Consider the following 27,691-nt stretch of genomic DNA (forward strand, 5'->3'; position numbering starts at 1 on the left):
AATTATTCGTTTTATTATAAATATTTAGCTTAAATTGCATTTACATGTACTTTGAACCCATGTTTTGGAAAAAAAAACAAAAAAAAAAAAAACAGCACACATACTTTGTCTAATTAAGAGTAAATTTGCAAATCAGAATGAGATATAATGGACTACCAGTTTTTGTAAGGTATTTTTTTTTATTCGTACAACAAAATTTGGTGTTTAACATATATTAATATACACAAGTATTACAAATTTAAGCTTAAAACAAATTAGACATTTATTATAAAAAAATGAATATAAAAAATGTAAAAAAAAAAATGGTATTACAAACACTTTTAGAAAATAAAATATGCATTAGGCAATTTTTAGTAATCCTTATGTCATAGTAATAATTGAAATAGTAGCATATAAAATAATAATAGCTTATCTGAATATCTGAAGGTGGCAGTTTGTGTAAAAAAAAATTGTATAAATGAGCAAATTTATGCAAAGATTTTATATTATGCATGATTCTGAATTATGTTACATTTTAATGAGTAGTAATTCTTGTAGGCAATAAAAGAGCAAGAACATTCTTGGCAAAGCCACTATAACATTCAGGCATTTTTTATTTATTTTTTTAGAGATACTGTTTTGTTCTGGTTTACATATTATTGTTAACAAAAATCCTTGAAAAAATGCTCGAAACCCATGCCTTGATAAAGCTCAGGTTTTAAAACCAACAACTGAATGTGCCATTTTTATTTTTTTCCCCCAACAATAAGTGACAAATTCAAAATTCCCTTCACAAAGTTATGTATAGAAAACTCATAATATGGAAAATGTTTGTTGAACTGTAGTGCTACGTGATTTAACCAGTGGCTTTATGGCCTTTAGAGGGCACTAATGACCACACAGGGGTATTATTCCAAATATAAATGATATAGAATAGCAGTATTTACTTAACACGTTAATAAGAAATGCTCAGACAGTAGTCTGCATGGGCATGCCTTCATGCTCTGAGGAAGAGGAGAAGGAATGTGATGAAGCTGCATCTCGTTTTAGCTCCTCCACTCTCTTCTGCAACTCTGACTTCAGGACCAACAACTCCTTCAGACTCTGATGAACAGGAACCTGACAGACAGAGAGAGACGAGGGGGAAAACAGAGCCTGTAGTGTCAATAAATGTGAAGTATTTACATTTTAAACTTTTGTAAAATTTCAATTAAATTACAAGATAAATTGAAAATAAATAAAATCATAAAAAACAAATAAAAATAATATATAAAATAATATATAATTTATTACATGATGTTGCAATCCAATTAATTGCATGACGTGGCGATTAATTAATTGCAAATTAATCTCACATCAGATTTGGCTGAGAAATTACCCCCCCAAAAATAATCTGAAATCATTATTGTGTAAAGCATCAAATAGTCATTACAAAAAGTAGCTTCAGAAAGAAATATTTTATTTGATTCAACATAAAATGTATTACACATAAACCTTTGGACCATGAAGTTGAGTTTTTGGGTGAACTATACCTTTAATGTTTTTTTTTTTTAGGGAAATATGAAATTATTTTTTAATGAAATTATACACTAAATAAAAAACTAAAACTGCCAGTAGGTGGCGGTAAATGTCTTAATGATTGATTGATTCATTCGTTTCGTTCAAACAGCTGATTCATTCAGGAGTGAAGTAAATGGTTCTCTTTATAAATGGTTCACTGCCCATTGAATCATTGGTTGACCTAATTCGTTCAAAACGCAGGTTCAGAAATGAAATGCTCCTGTGTGTTGCTCGGAGATTAACAGTTCTGCGTTGTCTTTATATTTTCGTAGACAAAATTGAGCAAAACAGACAATGTTGTGTCTAAAATACAACATTAACTTACTATTTATTGAACTGTTGTATAAAATTAGTATCGCATTTGCGCACGTGTTATTCTGGACAGAAAGACAGCACTCGTGTGATACTGCACTCATTACTCGTGTGATATAGTTTAACTATATTATGTAAATATGAGTCAAAAACTCAAACAGCATTTTTGCTTGAATTTTAGGGACATTTTAACTACATTCTATAGGCTCCATCACACAGTGAGTTGTTGCATCAGTTGTTGAAATGTCAGATGACCTACGTAGGTCTGGGGCGGGGTAAGTGCGTTAAATGAGTTAATAATTTTAACGCGTTATTTTTCACTGTAATTAATTAATCTAATTAATGCGTTAAATCCACAGCCTTAATATGTGTGTGTATATATATATATATATATATATATATATATATATATATATATATATATATATATATATATATGTACACACAGTACCAGTCAAAAGTTTGGAAACATTACTATTTTTAATGATTTTGAACGAAGTCTCTTATGCTCATTAAGGCTGCATTTATTTCATAAAAAATACAGAAAAAAACAATAATATCATGAAATATTATCACAATTTAAAATGATGGTTTTCTATTTTAATATACTTTAAAATATAATTTATTCCTGTGATCAAAGCTGAATTTTCAGCATCATTACTCCAGTGTTCAGTGTCACATGATTCTTCAGAAATCATTCTAATATGCTGATTTATTATCAATGTTGGAAACTTAATATTATATTACTATTGTTACTTTTGTAACAATATACACTACCATTCAAAAGTTTGGGGTCAGTAATTTTTTTTCTTTCTTTTTTTTTTTATAAAGAAATTCAAAATACTTTTATTCAGCACGGATGTGTTAAATTGATAAAAAGTGTTAATAAAGATTTATATTGTTAGAAAAGATTTATATTTTGAATAAAGCTTTGCATCACAGAAATAAATTATATTTTAAAGTATATTAAAATAGAAAACCTTAATTGTAATAATATTTCACAATATTATAGTTTTTTCTGTATTTATTATGAAATAAATGCAGCCTTAATGAGCAAAAGAGACTTCGTTAAAGAACATTAAAAATAGTAATGTTTCCAAACTTTTGACTGGCAGTATATATATATATATATATATATATATATATATATATATATATATATATATATATATATTATATATATATATATATATACTACCAGTCAAAAGTTTGGAAAGCTGACCTGAGCAACCAAGTTTATTGGTTGCTCCTAGATTTTTAAACAGCAGTGTCATAAAATAAAATAATTTTAAAGGAAATCCTTAGATTTGTCTTAATGCAACTAATCCTATGAATCCTACTGTATAATATTTGATACGCAAATGTTTAAGGCCTCTAAATGATCAGCATGATCACAACCTGTTGTGTCTACATGTCTCCTGTTGTCTGATTGATAGTTTAAACTTTTAAAATAAATAAATTCTAAAAATGTCCACATGCAGGTCATGGTACACATATTTTTGCTGTGAAATCTTTAATGATTTTCATAAAGTAAACTTAATAACTTTTATACTGTTTCAAGATGAACTGGACTGGCTAATATTATATATAAATATCAGCAACTGCACCAAAATGCAAATTTTTGCTTAGTTTGGGCCTCAGAATAAAAATGAGGTCCTTTTTTTTCTCCTCAAGTATAGGCTCCATATTCTCACTATATCATATTATATGAGGCATAAAAGTAAAAAAATGTATTTAAAATTTTGCAATTTATTTGCAATTTATTTAAAAAAAGTCTAAAGGTTCAATAACTGTTCTATTAATATATATATATATATATATATATATATATATATAATATATATATATATATATATATATATATATATATATATATATATATAGAGAGAGAGAGAGAGAGAGAGAGAGAGAGAGAGAGAGAGAGAGAGATTTTTTTTAGACTATTATGTCAGTCTTTACAGGGTTAAGTACAAATAAACAAGTCCACAAAACACATTTTCACCTACCTGTACTTCCACTGAAACACATTTGAAATAATCAGTTATAAAACCTACTGCATCAACCATGATCTTCCGCACCCCCTGCTCACCTGTGGCCTCATGCGCGGGTTCCAGCGCACATAATAACTGACCCAAAGCTCTAGATGTCTCAGACTGGCTACCGGATATAAAACGTGGTGCTCGTAGTTCACATACAGCGGGTTGGTAAACTCCTCAAGCTGACTGTTCACATATGACCATAGAGACACGGTCTTACTGTAAACCTCCTGCACAATCAGAACGGAATGACATGAGGGTGAGTAAATCATTCCTTTAAAACCAAGTGACATTAATGCACATGAGTGCACTTGCCTTCGAGACTCGTTCTTGCTCGCTGTTGTAGAGAAATGTCCCAAACAGGCAGCTGTAGAGGTGATCGAGCACCGTGACGAGAAACAGCTCATTGAATTCAAATGCAGAGGGAAACTATGGAGAGAACAAAAGGGAAAGCTTAAAAGGGTGATATAATAATATTGTATTATACTTTTTTCTCAGCTCCACCATCCACTTTTTCCTCACCTGTCGTGTCATTTGCCAGACACAATCGATGAACTGCACAAAGAGAGGTGAGCGTTCAGAGTTTGCGTGATTCCCATCTCCATGTCCCACACGCTAAGAAAGACAGAGGAAGATACAGTGAGATGTTAGCACACGTTCAATGCGGAATGTTTTTTCCATGTATGCAGAATGTTACTGACCGAAGCAAAGCGGTGTCCGAAGCTCAGCCATTCCTTCTCCAGCAGCACCTGGAAGCCCCTGAGCGAGCGGTAGTGCGCGTCCAGCATAAGCATGGCCAGAGAGGTGAGCTGAGCCGTGCGGTCCCAGCCATCACTGCAGTGCACCACCACTGACGTCTTACCCGACTCGATTCGGTCTGCGATGCGAACCGCACCTGCTAGCAAGAGCTACAGAGAAAATAGTGAGGGTTGTACCTTTAAGAAATACTTTTTATTTTTACATTTTTGTTAGTTTTAAATATTAATTACATTAAATAATTTAAAATATTTAATAATTATTTGAGCAACCTAGGACAAACCTAAACAGGTTTTTCTAAATTTGACAAAAAATCTAAACTTGGAAAGGTCCGAGACTCAAGGTTCCATATTTGGCCACTGTTTTGTGATATTGTCAGAGACATGCATTGATTTGTGACAGGAAAATGCATCACCCGGTGGCTATTTTTGGTATAGCACCTAAACAAAACCTACATTTTTGTGATACCAACTTCAATTTTGGTTGTGTTAGACATATGGCTTTGACTTTTCTGCAGTTTTGGAGTCTAAATTATTATTTTTTGTGTGTGCAAAATAATGTTTAGTGCAGAACATTTGCTTTATAGTAAACTTAAACTTCTATAACATTTTTACACTTTAATGTTTTGAAGTGCTTTCACTTTTCACTACTATTTAAAGGAATAGTTCACCCAAAAAGGAAATTATCCTATAATTTACTCACCCTCAAGCCATCCTAAGTGTACACACAACCAGAGTTATTAAATAATATTAAATAATATCTGGCTAGTGTATCTAGCTTGCACTTAGAATAATGATATAAAATGATATAACTATATAACGATGGACGCTAATATAGTTATCGTTATAGTCATCTTCAGTGTTGGGGAAGGTTACTTTTAAAAGTAATGCATTACAATATTGCATCACTCCCTAAAAAATTAACTATGAACAAACAGGAAAATGGGTCTCATAGCATCTGTTTGTCTGAGAAAGTGATAACAGCAGTACAAACTGATGGGGATATCTATGGACTTTTAAGGTAATTAGTTAACCTATCTTTATTGTTGGCATTTTATTTGATTTAAAAATCAATAATAGCTTGTATAATAATGCTTAAAGGGTTAGTTCACCCAAAAATGAAAATAATGTCATTTATTACTCACCCTCATGTCGTTCTACACCCGTTAGACCTTCATTCATCAACAAAAATTAAGATATTTTTGATAAAATCCAGTGGCTCAGTGAGGCCTTCATTGCCAGCAAGATCATTTCCTTTTTCAATGCCCAGAAAGCTACTAAAGACATATTTAAAACAGTTCATGTGACTACAGCGGTTCAAGAAGACTTTTTGTGTACCAAAAAAACAAAATAATGACTTTTCAACAATATCTAGTGATGGGTGATTTCAAAACACTGCTTCAAAGCTTTTGTTTTGTATCAGTGGTTCCGATCGCGTGTCAAACTGCTGAAATTACATGACTTTAGTGCTCCAAACCACTGATTCGAAAGATTTGAAGCAGTGTTTTGAAATTTTTATTTTAAATAAAAAAAAAAAAAAAAAAAAATATATATATATATATATATATATATATATATATATATATATATATATATTTTTTTTTTTTTTTTTTTTTTTTTTTTTTTTTGGCACACAGAAAGTATTCTTGTTGCTTCATTACATTCAGGTTGAACCTCTGTAGTCACATGAACTGTTTTAAATATGTTTTTAGTAGCTTTCCGGACACTGAAATTGTAAAGTAACTTACTAGCAAGTAAAAATGTCTTAAGATGATTGAAGGACTTATGGGTGTGGAACGACATGAGGGTGAGTAATACATGACATTATTTTCATTTTTGGGTGAACCCTTTAAGAATATTATCTTTTTCTTAAGACAAAACTTAAAAAGAATTCAAATTCTTGCTAAGAATCTTCTTAAAAATCATCCATAACTTCTTTATTTAATTAAGGTTTATTTAAGGTTTAATGAATTTGTTGGGTTGTTTCAAATTAATTGTTGCAATTAAGCACTAGCTACATATAATACATATTTCTACTTCTACTAGGGATGTGCATGAGTTCTGTGAAGTGACACCAATGACCGACAATGTAAAGAATAATCGGTCATTATTATGCGTGACATGACTTTTTGCTAAATTTTAAAATACACACCAAATTAAAAAACACCATACAGAGTGCTGAACTGCTGTCAAGCCAGTCTCTTCAAAAACAGTGTGCACTTATGATTATTACAGTAATTTTACAGTTGATTAGCCAACGCCTGCCATTTTCTTATTAAGGAAAAAAAATATTTCAGAACTTCTTAAGTATTTTTCAAGAAATTTACTTAAAAAAGGAACATTCTTTTGAACTTTTTGGAATTTATCTTCTGGAAATTCTTCTTTCTCAAGAAGATTTTTCATGATTCCAGCCCCAGAAGGTGACTTCAACAAGCCTCTCAAACTAAATGCACTACAGAATTAGTGAAGTGAAAGAAATATTTTAAAACGTAGAAGACGGAACAGAAATATCAATGAGTGTGAAAGTCAGGATGTAATGACCACCTGATTCGATCATGGCTTCAAAACGAACATGGTGTAGTGACATAATCCAGATTCTCACCCTGATGTATTCCAGCCAGTGCGTAGAATCCACAGATGAGAACCAGTGTTGTTGGTCGATGGCAGGATACACCACCTCCTTGAGTTTCCTCAGGGATTCTCTCATCACATGTATGTTGGGGATCTCCAGAAAGTTCAGTTCCACATTGATGTAGAAACTCTCATTCTCATATCCTCCATCTTTGGCCTACAAAAGAGGAACCACATATAAACCATGTACAGTAGTGGTGCAAACCTGTATGCTTTTCTTTCTTGTGTGAAAAACAAAAGATAATATTTTGAGAAATGTCTCAGTGTTTCCAACAGCTCCAATTGTTGTTTGGTTCTCAATGTTCTTGAAAATATCTTCTTTTGTATTCCACAGAATAAAGTTAGACAGCTTTGGAATGACATGCAGGTGAGTAAATGATGATTTTATTTTTGGGTGAACTATCCCTTTAGTTTTAGTCTGTGTTGAGGTTTAAACTGGATCAGTGAATCCATTACTCATACTTATTTAGTATTTAAGACTAACCAACCGCTTTTCTGAGTAGATTTAGAAACTAAAACAGGTAAGTTCAATTCTTCCCTTACTGTATGAAGATTCCCCGAACATCTCATGTATACGATTTTTATATAAATCATTTATTTTTTTCTTCACTGACCTTCTGATCTAAAGGCTTAAATGCTGAAAATTAGTTTTGTGGACAAATATAAATTGTATATATGAACTTGTATATATGTATAATTGTATATATGAACTGCCTCACCACAAAAAAATCAATATATATATACATTTTTTTTCTTTTAACGGAAATTGATTTATTTCATCAAAAATACAGCCAAAAAATTATTATTGTGAAATATTATTACAATTTAAAATAACTGTTTTTTTATTTGAATATGTTTTAAGGTGTAATTTACTCCTGTGAATGGCAAAGCTGAATTTTCAGCATCATTACTCCAGTCTTCAGGGTCACGTGATCCTTCAGAAATCAATCTAACATAAACTGCTGATTTGGTACTTTCTTATTATCATCAATGTTGAAAACGGTAGGGATGCTTAATTTTTTGTGTGGAAACTGATACATTTTACTGTCACATTTGATCAATTTAATGTGTCCTTTCTGAATAATATATATAATAATATTGAATGGTAGTGTATTGCTGCAGTCAATGTTAGAGAAAGTTACTTTAAAAAGTAATGCAATAAGTTACAATATTGTGTTACTCCCTAAAAAAAGTAACTAATTGCATTACTTAGTTAATTTTTTAACGGAAAGTAATGTGTTACATTACTTTTGCATTACTTTTTCCTCACCTGGTCTGGGCTCGCTTTTTTTTTTTAATAACAAGAAAGTTCAATCTTGGCAAAATCGAAAGGCCCTTTCACACCAAATGTGAAATGAAGCCTCTGACTGAGTAAATGCAAATTCACGCCTGTACAGTAGAGGGCGCAGCTCAAGTTGTGTAATTCAACATATTTATTGCAGGTTTGCATAATATTCTGAGTTTGCATTTTTACTATTTTTTTTAAATTCTGTCATTTATTACTCACCCTCATGCCGTTCCACACCCGTAAGACCTTAGTTAATCTTCAGAACACAAATTAAGATATTTTAGTTGAAATCCGATGGCTCAGCGAGGCCTCCATAGCCAGCAATGACATTTCCTCTCTCAAGATCCATTAATGTACTAAAAACATATTTAAATCGGTTCATGTGAGTACAGTGGCTCAATATTAATATTATAATGCGACGAGAATATTTTTGGAGCGCCTAAAAAAACCAAAATAACGACTTATTTAATGATGGACGATTTCAAAACACTGCTTCAGGAAGCTTCGGAGCACAAATGAATCAGTGTGTCGAATCTGCTGTTTGGAGTGCCAAAGTCACGTGATTTCAGCCGTTGGCAGTTTGACACGCGATCCGAATCATGATTCGATACACTGATTCATTTATGCTCCGATGCTTCCTGAAGCAGTGTTTTGAAATCGGCCATCACTAAATAAGTCGTTATTTTGTTTTTTTTGGCCAAAATATTCTCATCGCTTTATAATATTAATATTGAACCACTGAACTCACATGAACTGATTTAAATATGTTTTTAGTACCTTTATGGATCTTGAGAGAGGAAATGTCATTGCTCCCTATGCAGGCCTCACGGAGCCATTGGATTAAAACTAAAATATATTAATTTGTGTTCTGAAGATTAACAAAGGTCTTACGGGTGTGAAACGGCATGAGGGTGAGTAATAAATGACAGAATTTTCATTTTTGGGTGAACTAACCCTTTAATCATGATTACAGGAGGGGGACAGGAGAGCTTTCCCTCAATAAATTGGAAAACAAAGTAATTTGCGTTACTTATTTGAAAAAGTAACTCATATATTATTTTGTAAATTTCAAAGTAATGTGTTACTTTACAAGTTATTTGAGATATCTGATTACATAACTCATGTTACTTGTAATGCATAACACTGGCTGTAGTACTTTGTTTTTTAAAACACAGTTTCTTACTTTGTTGGTGTCGGCCACAGTGCTTTGGCGAGCATCAAAGATGCAGAGTTTGTGAGACTGAGCGTTGGCGTCGAGTATCGTCTGAAGGTACCGTTCATCCTCCCTGCAGCGGCGGTCTGACGGACCCACCTGTGGCTGACCACAGCGCACTATAGCGGCCTGACTCTCGGGGTGAATCCAGGACAACACCTGAGGGAATGTGATAACGTTTAAGAATATGACCATGATAGAACAAATAAAACAGCATTTAATATTTAAAATCATGATTAAAAACTGCTGTATGACTTTTAGCATCGAGATTTTATTTATCATTTATTCGTTTTTATTCATATAAATATATTGAATTAGATATACATTGACTTTTAACAGACCCCCTAAAGCATGCTGTGGGTTTGTTGGGGCGAGAGTTATATTAGAGAAAGCAAAGCCTCCATTGCTTTATGACTGGTTATTGTGATGTTCACACGATAAATCCCGTCTCTCATTTTTGTGCACTAAATACTGAGCATTTATTTAACCTGAAAAATGTGTCTTCATTAAAGGATTGGTTCACTTTCAAATACATTTTTCCTGACAATGTCATCCAAGATGTTCATGTCTTTCTTTAATCAGTTGAAAAGAAATTAAGGTTTTTGATGAAAACATTCCAGGATTATTCTCCTTATAGTGGACTTCAATGGAAGGTTGAAGGTCAAAATTGCAGTTTCAGTGCAGCTTCAAAGAGCTTTAAGATACCAGACGAGGAATAAGGGTCTTATCTAGTGAAACAATCGGTCATTTTCAAAAACAAATTAAATGTATATGCTTTATAAACACAAAATATCGCCTTCCAAGTGCTTCCCTATTCTACTTACGGAAAAAAATGGAACTGGCGCTGCGTTCCTTCTGTTTGAGTCCATTGAAGTCCACTATAAGGAGAATAATCCTGGAATGTTTTCATCAAAAACCTTAATTTCTTTTCGACCAAAAGAAAGATAGACATGGACATCTTGGATGACATGGAGGTGAGTAAATTATCAGGAAATTTTTATTTGAAAGTAAACTAATCCTTTAAGTGTAACCGGAACATGAATTTACATAAAAAATTAATTACTTTGCCTCCTCATTTCAGAACACCACTGCTTGGCAAATTGCTTCAAGTTTTTTTTCTCCCTCATTTAACAGTATTTTATTTCAAGTACTGATTTTAGCTATTTTTAACTATAGAAGCTCTGATGACATTGTAGATGCTGCTAGAGGATATTTCAGTTGGCCAAACAAAGGCCCGTTGTAAAGTAAAACTAAAACTGACCCTAGGATTTTCACCAAAAAAAAAAAAATAAATTTCTTACAGGGAAACGGCGTTTGGCCCTAAAGGCCGCCACTCTCTTCAGTTCGTCCTCTGTGACGTTTGAAGGCAGGACCAGCAGAGCGGGATACGTCTCACACACCTCATAACTGCTGTTCACTTTACTGATGATCCAGCTCTCGTTTGGAAGACCCTGCCATCACCAACAACATCGGAACATACTGTAATACCAAAATAATTACCTGTCCTGATATATTTTGCATATGGTGACTGGTGATGACAGTCCGTACCTGTCTCTTGTACTCAGAGATTGGGTCGTAGATCTTCCAGCCATCTTCTGGAAACGTCTCTCGGTATTTAAAAGCAAAGAGAGGCTGAGGGAAGAGAGGGGATGTGTATCATTAAAAACACTGAAACAACTTCAGCTAGTGCACTATTGTGTACAGCACATCCTTACGCAAGTGTCCCATATGTGGGTGTTTTAAAAAAAATCATACCAGGTTGTGGGAGAGAGGGAACGCATACTTTGACAGTATTTCAAACACCTCCAAATTGCTCTGTCCCTCTTTCTTGTATGCAAACCGGGGGTTTCTCAGGTCCTGTGAAAAGAAATAGTAATTAATATTTAAAAGAGTGTGCAAAAGACTTAAAAGAAGCTAAGACAGAAAAGGGAATGAAGGGTGGAAAAGAAGAAAACTGATTTGTCCTTTGCCTTGCAGACTATCTCAAGTCCTTGAGTGTTGTCTCCGTGACTCTGAACAGCGATAGACTCCAGTCTGCTTACGGCTCCGAGATTCACATCCAGCACAAACGGAGAATCCTTCCACACATACAGAAACAGCATTAATAACCAATGAAAACATTTGTGCTTGTTGAGATTGAGAATAGCACTAATTTAAAGGTGCAGTAAGTGATTTCTGAGAATCATTGTTGATATTTTAATATCAACCCAAACAAACACACCCCTCCCTTCACTGCTCCGCCCCCAAAATGCAGGAACACGCAATGTAAGAGTGGATGTCTCTTTATCATTGCAGAAGCGAAGCAAAATAAAGCGAAGATGGCGAATGAATGACAAGGAAGTACAAAACATGAACATACAATACACGAGTATCTACAAGCAAGAGTTCGAGACAAACAATGACACCTTAAAACCAATGTATGGAGCAGAAACAACGCAACCTATGTGTCCGTTTTCAGGATTTCCCACTTAGGTTTCTCCAGAACTGGAAAGCTTTTCTAATATTAACGTGGATCCTAAAGCTCTTGCCTGATCATAACCCTTCTTTTTCTGGTGATATTCCTCTTGAGCTTTTCTCTCGTCTCTCAGCCATCTCTCTTTCTACAGTCTTTTTTCAAATCTCCCTCTTGCTCACTCTCTCTCTCCTCCCCCATCATGAGTGGACAAGCCCCCTACCTCTTATAGGCTACAAGTTTGCTGTGGTGCTCAGTCCAATCCACTTTCAACAGCGTTTTACAGAAATCGCTTACTGCACCTTTAATCAATCTACTGAGACAAAAACTCAACAGAAACTCAGTACGCTACTGTTCACTACTTTGGAATAATTAAAATGTTTTAATGTGTTTGAAAGACATCTCTTATTCCCACCAAAGCTGCATTTATTTGATCAAAAATGCAGTAAAAACACTAATATTGTGAAATATTATTACAATTGAATAAATAAAAGTACATTTTATAAAAAATTTAATTTATTCCCATGAATTTTCAGCATCAGACATTCAGTCTTCAGTGTCACATGATCCTTCAGAAACTTGTATTGGTGTATTGATACGGCAAATGTTTTTTAATTGAAACCTCTTCAAATATTACAGTATTTATATATATCGAAACACCAATATTTTTTGACAATACTATGTTGGGGAATGGCAAACACAAATTTTTGACACGTTGACATGAGGCGACACCACAGTTCTTTAATGTCTGTTTGGTGTGTCACTGCCTTTAGATGCTGTAAAAATGAGTAGAAGAGTGTGTTTACCCGTGTCAGGCTCTTGAAGTAGAGCTTGTAATCAGTGATGGTTAGAGTCCCTCTCACAACCCCAGAGAACGGACAGATATACATGACGTCTTTGACTGTGAAAACACCACAGCATACAAAGGTTATCTTCCGTTGACGTGCATATGTGTGGAAGACCAGCTCCATCCACTTACCTAACCTATATAATATTTTAAGCCTTGTACATGACCTTGTGACCTAAATGTTAACTTATTATGTCATATTATGTTAAGCTTGCTATGTTTCATGATGGTTCTGTACTGTTGCGTCATGTAAAAAAGATGCTAAACCACAAATGTGCATGTGTTAATGTCATTACCAATAGCCTTGATGGTTTCTCCAGGAACACGCGGAGCCTCCTCCATCTGAGCCTGCTTATTTCCTTCTCTGAGTGCCTGTCACAGATTGAAACAAATACATTTTGATGATTACATGCACATCATTTTCCAATTAAGGTCCATATTCTGAATAAGCTTTTATTCTGATAAGATGTTTGCATGGTCCTTTTGGAATATTCCTGTATCAGCATAATTCAGACAGACATGAACATTTTTAGATATAATGCATAGATATTCTGAATAAATCATTTAAAAATGATTTACTCACCTTCAAGCCACCCTAGGTATACAGTACAGTCCAAAAGTTTGGAACCACTAAGATTTTTAATGTTTTTAAAAGAAGTTTTGTCTGCTCACCAAGGCTACATTAATTGAATTAAAAATACAGTAAAAACAGTAATATTGTGAAATATTATTACAATTTAAAATAACTGTTTTCTATTTGAATATATTTCACAAAGTAATTTATTCCTGTGATGGCAATCATTACTCCAGTCTTCAGTGTCACATGATCCTTCAGAAATCATTCTAATATGCTGATCTGCTGCTCAAGAAACATTTAATGTGTACAATTGTACAAAATATTTGTGTACAATATTTTTTTTTCAGGATTATTTGATGAATAGAAAGTTCAAAAGAACAGTGTTTATCTGAAATCTAATCTTTTGTAACATTATAAATGTCTTTACTGCCACTTTTGATTGATTTAATGCATCCTTGCTGAATAAAAGTATTCATTTCTTTAATTTCTTTTCAAAAAAATAAAAATAAAAATTCTTACTGACCCCAAACTTTTAAACGGTAGTGTATAATGCTACAGAAGCTTTGTATTTCAGATAAATGCTGTTCTTTTGAACTTTCTATTCATCAAGGAATCCTGAAAAATTTGTTTTCAACATTTATAATAATCATAAATGTTTCTTGAGCAGCAAATCAGCATATTAGAATGATTTCTGAGGGATCATGTGACACTGAAGACTGGAGTAATGATGCTGAAAATTCAGCTTTGCATCACAGGAATAAATTACTTTGTCAAATATATTTAAATAGTACACAGTTATTTTAAATTCTAATAATATTTCACAATATTACTGTTTTTTACTGTATTTTTAATTAAATAAATGTAGCCTTGGTGAGCAGAAGAAACTTCTTTTAAAAACATTAAAAATCTTAGTGGTTCCAAACTTTTGGACTGTACTGTATATGACTATCTTCTTTCAGATGAACACAAACGTAGTTATATTAAAAAAATATTCTGGCTCTTCCAAGCTTTATTATGACAGTGAATGGCGCTCCTGATTTTGAAGTCCAACAAAGTGCATCCATCCATCATAAAAATAAGTCCTTCTGAAGTGAAGCAATGGGATTTCGTACAAAAATATTCATATTTAAAACTTTATAAACTAAAATGAGTAGCTTCCGACAGCCTATGCAGCTTGTGTTCGTCTGAACGAAGACAGTCATATACACCTAGGGTGGCTTAAGGGGGAGTAAATCATGGGATTCATTTGTGGGTGAACTAACCCTTTTAGTCTGATTAATACAGGCATATGCCAGCCGTCTTATTTGGATTTCTAGAATCTAGAATGTTGTTTTTTGTTGTCTGTGGATTGTGTTATTTGTTTATGCCTCAATTTAATGTGTTTTACATGACACTTAATCAGATTATCTAAAACTCACCCCCATGTTGCCAGGGAATTGCAATGCCATTGCTAAGGTATTGTGGCTGCTTTCTAGGCAACATACTGGTAAAGTCATAAGAGCAAACCCAATGCCCAATGTCATTATGACATTACGGTACCTAAATATGGCCTGTGTCCCTCAGTGAAAGTCTATGGCATAGGTCTTCCACCCAGTTCCTGGAGGCCAACTGCGCTGCAAAGTTTATATCCAACCTGCTTCAGCTTATGAATTTCGTGTAATACTGAAGATCTTGATTAGCAGAATCAGGTGTGTTTGATTAGGGTTGGAGCTAAACTCTGCAGGACAGTGGGCCTCCAAGAGCAGGGTTAAAGAACTCAGGTCTATGGGATTTATCCATGTCCACCGCTCTCAAGTTTAATACTAAGTATGTCCAATATTAATAGTGATGCTTGCCTTATCTTAATTTGTAAACTATTTGAACGCACACACAAAAATCAAACAAAAAGTGATTTAGAAAAAAATCACCCTCAGTATCATAGTGAATCAGAAATACTCTGTATGTGGTTTCCTTTCCACCACTCCCAAACATTAAGTTCTCTCTCTTCCTAAAGCAAACAGCCAGTCCAATGTTTGAGGCTATAAACTAAACGCGGAAGGCAGGGCTGTAATTTAGAGCACTGAAGAAAATCTCTCAGCATGAAAAGAAAACTACTGATGCTGCAAATTCAGCAAGAGCAAAATATTTGGGCTTCATATTTTTGGATGCTTTCATTAACTTTGACAGAAGGGAATATGCACTTCACAAAACTAAAATACACTCTGAAAACCTCAGCAAACACAGCAACCATGTACAACACCCAAGTAACTAGTAAAAATCTTGTCTATATGCAGTATATGATTACTCTTTTCAGTGATCCCATGAACCACAAGTCAGCGTTTGGCTCTGAAAAAGCTGTTTCTGTGTGCAAACTGCTGACAACAAGCAGTGGGGAGTTCAGAGGGATGAGATGAGGGCTCGTGGGTCTGCTCCACCCACAGTGACAGAACTGTTTGGCAGCTTCATGGACACAGACGAATAAGAGAATTCAGTCATTCTGTTACGGTCCAGCTGCAGGACAACAACAGCACTGTAGAATTCAACAGGCTTGACCTTCACCAAAACAAAAGATCTATGGGGATCTGTTCAGCATTATGCTAATAAAGCCCTAGAAAGATGGCACGGGGTGGTGATATTTCATAATGGCATATGAGTCAAAACATCTGTATTTTCCCCCTCAAGCATTCGGTTATCTGCTATATCAATAATGCAGAAAAGACATATTGCAGATTAAAATACAAATCATGCTCTTTCGACATCATCTGCGGCACAGAAAATATTTTAGACTGTGTAAAAACAAACTAAAAATGTGTTCACAGAAATAAATCTAAAATGCTTTTGCAGGCAAGAATGCAAATAAATTATATCCAAATATTACACTTATGAGCTCATTGAAGTATTAGTGCATTTACATGGACAACAAAATGATGGTAACTATCAAAAAACTGTTCAATATAATAAGCAGCCAATGCAAGAAATCCAAATTTAAATGATTATACAAGTTTTGAAATCTCATGTTTTGATACAAAATGTTAAAGTCTCAATAGAATAGATAGATAGATAGATAGATAGATAGATAGACAGACTCTTTGTTATATTGCAGCCATTTGCTAAAATCATTTAAGTTCATTTTTTTCCCCTCATTAATGTACACACAGCACCCCATTTTGACAGACAAACACAGAATTGTTTACATTTTTGCAGATTAAAAAAGAAAAACTGAAATATCACATGGTCCTAAGTATTCAGACCCTTTGCTGTGACACTCATATATTTAACTCAGGTGCTGTCCATTTCTTCTGATCATCCTTGCGATGGTTCTACACCTTCATTTGAGTCCAGCTGTGTTTGATTATACTGATTGGACTTGATTAGGAAAGCCACACACCTGTCTATATAAGACCTTACAGCTCACAGTGCATGTCAGAGCAAATGAGAATCATGAGGTCAAAGGAACTGCCTGAAGAGTTCAGAGACAGAATTGTGGCAAGGCACAGATCTGGCCAAGGTTACAAAAAAATGTCTGCTGCACTTAAGGTTCCTAAGAGCACAGTGGCCTCCATAATCCTTAAATGGAAGACGTTTGGGACGACCAGAACCCTTCCTAGAGCTGGCCGTCTGGCCAAATTGAGCTATCGGGGGAGAAGAGCCTTGGTGAGAGAGGTAAAGAAGAACCCAAAGATCACTGTGGCTGAGCTCCAGAGATGCAGTCGGGAGATGGGAGAAAGTTGTGGAAAGTCAACCATCACTGCAGCCCTCCACCAGTCGGGGCTTTATGGCAGAGTGGCCCGACGGAAACCTCTCCTCAGTGCAAGACACATGAAAGCCTGCATGGAGTTTGCTAAAAAACACCTGAAGGACTCCAAGATGGTGAGAAATAAGATTCTCTGGTCTGATGAGACCAAAATAGAACTTTTTGGTCTTAATTCTAAGTGGTATGTGTGGAGAAAACCAGGCACTGCTCATCACCTGTCCAATACAGTCCCAACAGTGAAGCATGGTGGTGGCAGCATCATGCTGTGGGCGTGTTTTTCAGCTGCAGGGACAGGACGACTGGTTGAAATCGAGGGAAAGATGAATGCGGCCAAGTACAGGGATATCCTGGACGAAAACCTTCTCCAGAGTGCTCAGGACCTCAGACTGGGCAAAAGGTTTACCTTCCAACAAGACAATGACCCTAAGCACACAGCTAAAATAATGAAGGAGTGGCTTCACAACAACTCTGTGACTGTTCTTGAATGGCCCAGCCAGAGCCCTGACTGAGTATCTCTGGAGAGACCTAAAAATGGCTGTCCACCAACGTTTACCATCCAACCTGACAGAACTGGAGAGGATCTGCAAGGAGGAATGGCAGAGGATCCCCAAATCCAGGTGTGAAAAACAACATGACATCTTTCCCAAAAAGACTCATGGCTGTATTAGATCAAAAGGGTGCTTCTACTAAATACTGAGCAAAGGGTCTGAATACTTAGGACCATGTGATATTTCAGTTTTTCTTTTTTAATAAATCTGCAAAAATGTCAACAATTCTGTGTTTTTTTCTGTCAATATGGGGTGCTGTGTGTACATTAATGAGGAAAAAAATGAACTTAAATGATTTTAGCAAATGGCTGCTATATAACAAAGAGTGAAAAATTTAAGGGGGTCTGAATACTTTCCGTACCCACGATAGATAGATGATGATAGATAGATAGATAGATAGATAGATAGATAGATAGATAGATAGATAGATAGATAGATAGATAGATAGATAGATAGATAGATAGATAGATAGATAGATAGATAGATAGATAGATAGATAGATAGATAGATAGATAGATAGATAGATAGATTTCAGAATAGAATGGAATAGAATAGAAACATTATTTAATGTTTAACATGCATTTAATCCGAAAATTACATTTGTGTGCTTTTTTTACTTGGATGTAAGTGTCTTGAAACACTATTTCTGTTTGTAAGTTAGTAATCATGTCAAATTGTTAACGGAGTCTCACACCCACACACGCGCGCACGCACCCACCCACACACACACACACACAAACAGGCACACCTATCTTAGTGGGGTCTCTCCATAGGCGTAATGGTTTTTATACTGTACAAACCGTACTTCCTATCCCCCTACCCTACCCCTACCCCTATCCCTAAACCTAACCATCACAGGAAACATTCTGCATTTTTACATTTTCAAAAAAACATCTTTTAGTATGTTTATTAATCCATTTCCCACGTGGGGACCGCTGGCTGGACCCCACAATGTAGGTGATCTCAGGTTTTTATTACATTGTGGGGCCATTTGGTCCCCACGATGTAATATAAACAAGAACACACACACACACACACACACACACACACAGAAAGACTTGCCGAAGAGGGGGCAGTCTGTTGAGGGTCACTGTCCAAAAGAAATCCTTTAACCTCCACATCAGAGTCCTGCACCAAAGAAACACCACAACACCAAAGAAAAACAGAGATTGATGAGGAAAGAGAAAGAAAAAGAGCAGTGCATGTTACCACACCAGAAAGATTGAGGAAGTGCAATCATTCCGAGAACTACAAGCTTTCATGCAGGTGTAATAAGGTCAAAAGGGGTCATATACACTTTGTATTGCTTTATATGTTTCCAGACTTAAATAGTTAATTAGTCAAGTTTTCTGCACCAAAAACTCTGAAAAGAACACTATGATAATGTCTAAAAAGTATTTTAACATAAAAAATGACATTACTTTCATGTTTCAATACAGGGTATTTTTGGACTGGAGAGGGGTTTTCAAATTCTGAAATTTACAATTTGTTATCATAGTCAACTTTTTATTTCAAAAGTTTAATTTGACATGATTTACATTCATTTGACATGATATATGACCCCTTTAAAGAACGAAACAGAAACAGTGTCAGAATCAATCAGAAGTTCTGCATGATTAACAGATCGGTGTTTGAAGTATCACTTCATTTTTTTTTTTTTTTCATAAACCTATAATATGATTTGTGCACTATATTTCAAGTCTTGCAAAATCATACAATAGATTTGTGTGAGGAACAGACCAAAATCCAACCAAGCTCTCCTGGCCACGTTTATGAGAGCAGTAGTGATGTCTGATTCATGATCGAATCGTTCCATCTTTTCAGTGAATCAGTTGATCTAGTTAATAAAACTGGTCTGAATGATTCCCAAATTTGTGTTCAACAGACTTAATTATCTAGTTAACAGCATGCTTTTTCAGTCCGTTCCTCACACAAAGCTCATATGACGTCAGAAGTCCTTACAGCATGAGTTGACTGGACTCTTTTAAGGTTCTATGATATGGCTAGGAAAAATTAACCCTTTGTGTTCCACCAAAAGTGTTTGGTAAGAAAATGAGGAATAGATTCTTTTTCATGTGAAATATGTCAGTGACAGTGGAGACTTGATAAAATAACTTCATCAGCAATGTTCCACTGTGGTTTCATGACAAAAACAGCAGTTGTCTGAAGTGTGCTGCCTCTTGCATAAGAGTGTATAAACTAAAAACACTGGGTGGAGATCTCTGGCAATGCATAAATAAAAAAAGGAAAACCTGTTTTGAGTTAGTGAGAATTTACACATTTTGACATATTGCTTCAGTCTACTACCTCTACATACTGCCACACAGTGATGAAATATAAGTGAAAAAAAACCCCAAACATGAATAAATCAGGGCACACAAGATGTGTTCTTTGTCAAAGTAATGCAGAAGGAGATCTATGCTGAGTCTCAGTAGAATTATTATTATTATTTAACTATCCACACTAGCACACCCATACCTTGTAGTCTCTAGAAATCATCTCTGAGCTGATGGATCCAGAGATCGGGCTTGACATTGTGGCTGCAATCAGTTGTTTGCACCATTCAACATGAGCCCCTGTGGGACTATAATATAAAAGTTTTAGTGAGTTACAACATACTTCTGACAATAAGATATGTATAAGAGCACTCAGTGAGTATATGTTTATGTTCAGCTGGCTCTTCAGCCCAATAGTATATCAGCGATATTCATCATTCTTAACTATGCTGTTGACTCGGACTCTGCTGTTACAGCTGTAGTTTAGATGTAATTTGTAGGGCTGCATGATATATCGCGATTTATTGCAAATTTTTAACCCACATGATTTGGCAAAGGCAGCAATTATTTTATGCGCAGCTTGTCAGAGCTGTACGGCTCTATGATCAGTAGTAAATGCTTCTCCATCTGAAAGCCAGAGGGCGCTCTTGCACAGAAACTCCAAATATGCTCTGCCACAGATGAAGATAACGCGCCATATCGCTGTAGCTGAATAAACAGAAGATTGAAACGCTTTGATTGATTAACCATGACAAATAAACACACGACTGACTTATTCTGTGAAAGAAGCCACATCATCTCACAGAAGGATGCTCAGAAGGAGTAAAAATGTGTTATTAAATGTTGTCTTTTGTTGGACAAGATGTTAATAAATGCTTCTCATGTCTGGAAAGATGTTTGACGCGTGTTGCTTTTTCAAATGTACATTATAAGCCACTCAAACTCACAGTTCTTTCAGATGAATTAGCATTTGGAGCCATACTTCATTGACTTGTCTCGCATAGCCAGACCTTCAGACTCTATCACAGCTTTCATTGGCCAAGGACCGATCAGGGGGACATTTGACTGACATGTAACGCAATGTTTTGTTTCGCGTCATGTTTAGGGGTGTGAAAATGTAAATTCGATGTCCCTACAATAACAGACTGGCATGTATCTAATAATTTATTCATTTAAGAACATTGTGCAAGGTTACTGCAACAATGGAGCTGCAAACTTTACAGCAATCCAGCATTTAGTTGATCCTGGAAAACGCTCATTGTCACAGTTGTAAACACGAAGGTTTTCTTTTTTCATGAGGGGGTTTTGCGTCACGGCATTTGTTTCTAGGCGGACCGTTAAAGAACGCGACACGCGTCTCCTGGACATCCTGTAGAATACAACCAACCAGATGATGACTTTGAAAATCCTGAAGTGTTTCTAGTTAAGTGTGCCATATGCATCAGACGTTCAGCCAACAATATGTGGGTGTGACGTAGAGCTGCACGATTCTGGATAAAATGAAAATCACAATTTTTTGTTTTCAAATAGAGATCTCGATTCTCTCACGATTTTGAATACACAACCAAACAAAACATGTAATTTACTAGAGGTTCTGACAAATTGCTGACTCTAATTGCTTGAAAATGTTTGAATTAATTATTTAAAAAATGGTTTTGAATGAATTCAATGACTCATTAATAAATCAATCAGTGTTTTTGAACAAATCTTTTGAATGAACCATTCAATGACAAATACATTTTTAACAGTCACTTGACACCACCTAGTGGAATATTAGGTGTAATTGATACAACCGTTTATTTGACGTATAAAACTCAGTACTTCTGTGGTAACGTGAATATTTGTAACACAGAAATAACTAATGTGTGATTCAAAACGTCTGGCTCTGGCAGCACGAACATTTGAACGTTCCAGTATGATTCTGTCAAAGGTTTAAAGGTGCAGTATGTTGGATTTCTGTCCGCTAGAGGTTGCTAGAGGCCTAAACAAAGGCGTAGTTTGATGACGGCAAGTTTGAGCGCGGAATTTTTGGGGCATGTGGTCTTCACATCACAGCCGTTGCAAAACCGTGGCATGCAATTAATTTTAAAACTTATTGTATGATGGAGAAAATGCTGTATTACTGTTACTAAAAATAAAGTTGCATCTGATTATGCTAAGTTAGCTACTTGACAAAATAGTGTTTTTCTCCGAGGCATGGTAAATCAAGAAAATTAGATTTAAATAATAAGACTAAACGTGTTGAGCTATATAAAAACAATTAGTTTTCGGTGTAATGTATCAAAACAGTTGTTCCCATGTCTATTAAAACGTATAATATACTAAAGCATCTTTGGTGTTTCCATGGTTTCTACAAAATAAAATCGGAAACCGAGGGTAAGGCGGGTATGACGCAATTGACATGCGACTCCGTACACGTCCCGGAGCCTTGGTTAAAATTGCAATTTTAGTCGTAGTAATTTTTAAAACAAAATGTCTTGAGCAGTAACTGAAAGGTATAATAATTATTTATTACTAGTAACTCAGCCAATTACATTACACGGCTGGTCATGTGATATCAACACAGCGGCGCCCATGAGGGAGCGACCCGCTCCACAGATAACAAAAGCTTTTTCTAAGACTAATATGTCTGGAGTCTTCATCTCAAGCAAGCATGGATCATTTCTAATATTTTTTCAAAACCGCTGTTTAATAAATCAGTAAAACATTAATTTGCAAAAAAAAAAAAAAAAAAAAAAAAATGCACCTTTAATAAAGAACTCATCAGCGTTGCTCATTTACAAGTAGCCTACTTTCTTATCTGCATGTCTGGTTAATCTGAGACAACAGCTCATTCAAACAAAGTTAGCCCAAGGATTTTGTTTGCTTCAAGTCACTCAGTAACTAAATCTAACAAACACCTGGTTTATGACACCTTTTATGACGCGACTTACAAGAACGCATCCATGAATCCACTAAGCGTCGCGTCACGCCACTAACAGTGTAGATGGGGTGTCATAAACTATTAAACGGGTGTTATTGGCACTGACCTGTCTGGAGTTTCAGCGTTTGACTGTGCTGCGGTCTGTCGCTTCTCCATCCTCTACTGCAAGCTTACAGAAATGCAAAACCACGCTATGTTGCATATCCAACGCTCATCGTGCGCCTGGAACTGATAACGCTAGAACTTCGTGACTCGCAAAGACGCGAAATCCTACTATGTCTAGGGATTTCGCTCATAAATGTTAATTAGGTCTGTGCTGCGTAAGCTTCCAATGGTGATGGATTGCTCCTGAATATTAATTAGGTTGAGTAGATAGTTTCCAATGGCAAAGACTTCAGTCATGAATATTAATACTCAGCCTTCAACACAGTAGGATTCGTAAACTCGCCTCCCGCGCCGCCACGCCAGCGCTAATAAATATCAACAGACTACGTTACCCAAAATGCAATAGCGTGACATGGGTAATGTTTGGAAAGCGTCGCAAGGATTCCATGTGTAAAATCTAGTAGCATTGCATGGGGGGTTAAGGGTGAGCACCCATCTGGCTCTGAATTCTTTGTCCAAATCCAAATCCTGCCTTCTCAGCGATGCCCAATTAATCAGGAAAACAGAAATAAAATGCCCTTACAACTATGCTCCTATATTGTAGAATTTATTTTTGAAATGTTGAAATGTGTACTTTATTAATATTACAAGAGCCCTGTTATTCTTACTACCTGTTTATAAATGAACACTATATCTATGATCAAATGTAACAAATGCATTTTTCATATTCAGCATTGAAGATACATTACATGCATTACGAATCTCACACCTGAGCGTCTCTACAGACACAAATACTGTGCATTTTTTTGTTTTAATGTTCACTATTACGGATGAGAAGAAGCTGAGGGAAGCAGATGAACTGGGATGTGTACCGTCCACACATCTTTATGGCCCCTAGAATACATTGGTTCACTGAGCCAGCGGGGGTTCGAGAGTCTCGTAAGGTATTTCAGATTGAGTTCAGTCAAGCAGGCTGCTGTCTCCAGCTCTCTCATCTCTTCACAGGGAACATCCTCAGGACAACGCCACGTCTCCCCAACGTCAACAAGACCTGCACATATACAACACTTTAATACAGACACACAAACTCCACACAATGCATACGCAAATAATAAAGCTAGAATGCAGAAGAACAACTCTAAGTGTTTGCTAGTGTGTGGCTAGACCAGGGAATTACTTCCATAATGACTTAAATCTATATAATAAATTATCAAAGCATTAAAGGCACAATATGTAAGGATTAAAATATCCAAAACCCACTAGAACAATGTTATATATTTTGTTGACTTGTGTACTTGTATTATCCCAAATTTTTCCAAAAATGTTTAAATCCAGAGAAATAACCAGTTTTAACCATGTCTGTGCGACGCCTATCAATGACATCATTGACCCACATTACCCACGATTTCCGGTTTCATTTTGTAGAAACCACAGGAACACCAAAGCATAGCATTTAGCATAGCTTAGCATAGTTCATTGAATCTGATTAGACTGTTAGCATCTCGCTCAAAAATTACCAAAGAGCTACGATATTTTTCCTATTTAAAACTTGACACTTCTGTAGTTACATCGTGTAATAAGACCGACGGAAAATGAAAAGTTGTGATTTTCTAGGCCGATATGGCTAGGAACTATACTCTCATTCCGGCGTAATAATCAAGGAACTTTGCTGCCGTACCATGGCTGCAGCAGTGCAATGATATTACGCAGCGTCTCTCACAAATGTCTCCATTAGGGCTGCACGATATATCGCATGAGATTTTCACGCGCATTTCGTCAGTAAAGCCGGTTCCCTGATTACCGTTAAATCTCCATCACCTGCTTTCAAATGGAGTGGCATTTAATAGACAGAGCCGTAGATCACTGAAAAGCCACGCAATATCGCGTTCATTATCGAAGGCGATTCATCTGCGATATGAACGCGATATTGCGTGGCTTTTCAGTGATCTACGGCTATGTGTATTAAATGCCGCTGCATTTGAAAGCAGGTGATGGCGATTTAGCGGTAATCAGGGAACCGGCTTTATTGATGAAATGCGCGTGACAATCTCATGCGATATATCGTGCAGCCCTAGTCTCCATGGTTACAAGACACGCTCCCTGGGGGTCACAGGCGCTGCGTAATATCATTGCGTCTGCTGCACCCATGGTAAAAATATTAAAAACAAAAATATTGAAACTCTTTGGTCATTTTTAAGCGAGATGCTAACAGTCTAATCAGATTCAATGAACTATGCTAAGCTATGCTAAAACTGGTACCGCCAGACCCGGAGATCAGCTGAATGGATTCGAAAACGGTAAAACTCAACTGTTTAACTCTAGGGGAGTTGGAAAATGAGCCTATTTTCAAAAAACAAGTGGAGTGTTCCTTTAAGCCAGGTGTATATGACTTTCTTGTTTCTGACAAAGACAATCCGAGAAATATTAATAAATATCCTGCTGCATCAAAATGGCAGTAATGCGCTGCCAAACAAGTACGAACTGAAGAAAGTGTCTCCATCCACGTCCATCCATCTTAAACATATTCCACGCAGCTCCGGAGGGTTAATAAAGGCCTTCTTAAGCGAACTAATGCGTTTGAGTAAAAAACATTTTTTTACCATATTTAACAAGTTATGAAGTAAAATATGTAGCTTCTGCCAGACCGCATTCAACACACAAATGTATCTAATATGATAAAACAGCGCTGTGTTTCCCCACATACACTTGACTGGAAGAAGCCAAAGCGGTCATTTGCGGCAATAATAAAAGCTCTACTGCTTCAAAGAGTATAGAACCCAAGAGGCGAAACTCTTATCCTTTTTGGGTAACAGCCACTAGATGGCGCTCCGGAAGCGCGGCAGCCATTATGGGGTGAAAATACTAACTGGACCATAGAATCCTTCACATCTTACGCAACCAAAATCGGCGAATTTCACTACTATTTTTTTTTAAATTAAGTCACCAGGAAATCGTTTGGCTCCAATAGTAAATGTTGTATTGTCTTATATAGGTTTTATTTTACCAGTTGTGGAATCCAACCATTCATCCATCTGAGGTAAAGTAGCTAGTTAGCCTACTTTATTGAGTATTTCCATTTTATACAACTTTACACATTTATTAATAGTAAATTAATAATTAATACATTTAAGATAATCATATTTGCAGTGAACAATATATATCAGACCTAATGAAGCAATAACAGTATTACTCCACTATCTGAATTGAAATATTGTACGTTTTAAAGGATCACTCTACAAACATAATGATCTTATAATACATGATGCATTGCTGTGTCCGTTATCGCATAATTCCCACTTTTTATTTAACATACAACACTGCAAAAACAAGCTGTTATTTCCTGTTATATATTAATTGTCCAACAATCCCGTGCATGTCCTTAATTTACTTTCATATGTTGGTATTGTTGATGATGTTTATAATGCTGGTAATGTTTATAATGCTAATACTAGAACTTTAATTTTAACCATAACTGACTGGGTTTCTAGAAAGCAAAGATTTTGTGAAAAAAAGTGGAGACTTAATTAAAAACAAAGTCTGTAAAATAGACTGTTAAAAGGATTTGATGATCACTAGTGATAGTATTTTATTCTGTGTTGTCATTATTCAGGTTGGATTTTAGCTTTAATGTACTTTTTTTTTTAACAAAGCAGCTGATATTGCCATAGAAACTAGTGGACCAATGAGGCGCTTTCACGCCAAAATGGTGGAAACGCAAGGCTGCTGCTGTGCGCCGGTGTTGAAATGGAACGTTCTATTGAGTTTCGCTTCTTGTTAGTGTATATTCTTTGACTGCTCTCAAGCTACGCCTTTGTTTTGAATAAGCGACCTCTAGCGGCATAAAATGACATATTGTGCCTTTAAAAGGTATTAATTACAATTATTATATATTTAATAATACATACATGTTTATATTTAATATTCACCTGCTATAACACCACGCCCAAACCTTTCTCCAGACATCAGAAGTTCCTCTGTTTGCAGGTTTGTCATTCCCAGCCTTTCAGTGAGGATGAGTCTCCAGTCCTCCTCTCCTTCCCAGCTCTTCTGAGCGATGTGAACGGCTAGAGTGCAGTTCCGCAGCTCTGACAGCAGGGGCCGCCAGCGGCTCTCTATTGTTTTCACACCGTTCAGCACAAGGGTAGCGTACGGCTGGCGAAATGACAAGCAAGCCACCTCTAAACTCATCTCGAGAATATAATATGTAACTCTTTATCCACACAACACAGTAAAATAACACGTTTTAAATAAGTCGTCAGCACATTCCAACCAGATTCTTAGTACTTTATTAAATAGACATAAGGCTAAGAGTTGATGAACGACTGGATAAAGCTTCCTGTTTTAAAAATGTGTCTCAAAAAAGACGAGACACTGTTATAAAATAAAGAGCTCATGGAAAAAGAACAGCGCCCTCTAGTGCAACGATTTAACACGACCACTGAAGCAACAGATATAA

General features: G+C 35.7%; 1 protein-coding gene across 4 annotated transcripts; it reads right to left on the reverse strand.

The window, feature by feature from the left end:
- Nucleotides 1-203: 203 nt before the first annotated feature.
- LOC137013303 (myotubularin-related protein 1-like) lies at nucleotides 204-27,595 on the reverse strand. 4 transcript variants are annotated; one of them, XM_067376993.1, is made up of 16 exons: nucleotides 23,237-23,732; nucleotides 20,410-20,515; nucleotides 18,994-19,059; nucleotides 13,370-13,445; nucleotides 13,033-13,127; nucleotides 11,745-11,852; nucleotides 11,530-11,631; nucleotides 11,323-11,406; nucleotides 11,076-11,225; nucleotides 9,745-9,933; nucleotides 7,245-7,430; nucleotides 4,589-4,795; nucleotides 4,410-4,502; nucleotides 4,203-4,316; nucleotides 3,941-4,117; nucleotides 204-1,098 (listed from the first exon to the last, which is right to left on the reverse strand). In XM_067376993.1, exons 1-16 carry the CDS (start codon nucleotides 23,284-23,286, stop codon nucleotides 949-951), a joined length of 1,953 nt encoding a protein of 650 aa, XP_067233094.1. In that variant the 5' UTR covers nucleotides 23,287-23,732; the 3' UTR covers nucleotides 204-948. The 4 variants fall into 4 exon arrangements, with proteins under 4 accessions (XP_067233094.1, XP_067233096.1, XP_067233093.1 ...); XM_067376995.1 differs by having other exon boundaries at nucleotides 20,410-20,507; nucleotides 23,237-23,264; XM_067376992.1 differs by lacking the exons at nucleotides 18,994-19,059; nucleotides 20,410-20,515; nucleotides 23,237-23,732 and adding exons at nucleotides 24,108-24,286; nucleotides 27,162-27,595.
- Between the last annotated feature and the right edge of the window lie 96 nt (nucleotides 27,596-27,691).

This window comes from Chanodichthys erythropterus, chromosome 22, assembly GCF_024489055.1.
Source record: "Chanodichthys erythropterus isolate Z2021 chromosome 22, ASM2448905v1, whole genome shotgun sequence".
Lineage (NCBI taxonomy): Eukaryota > Metazoa > Chordata > Actinopteri > Cypriniformes > Xenocyprididae > Chanodichthys > Chanodichthys erythropterus.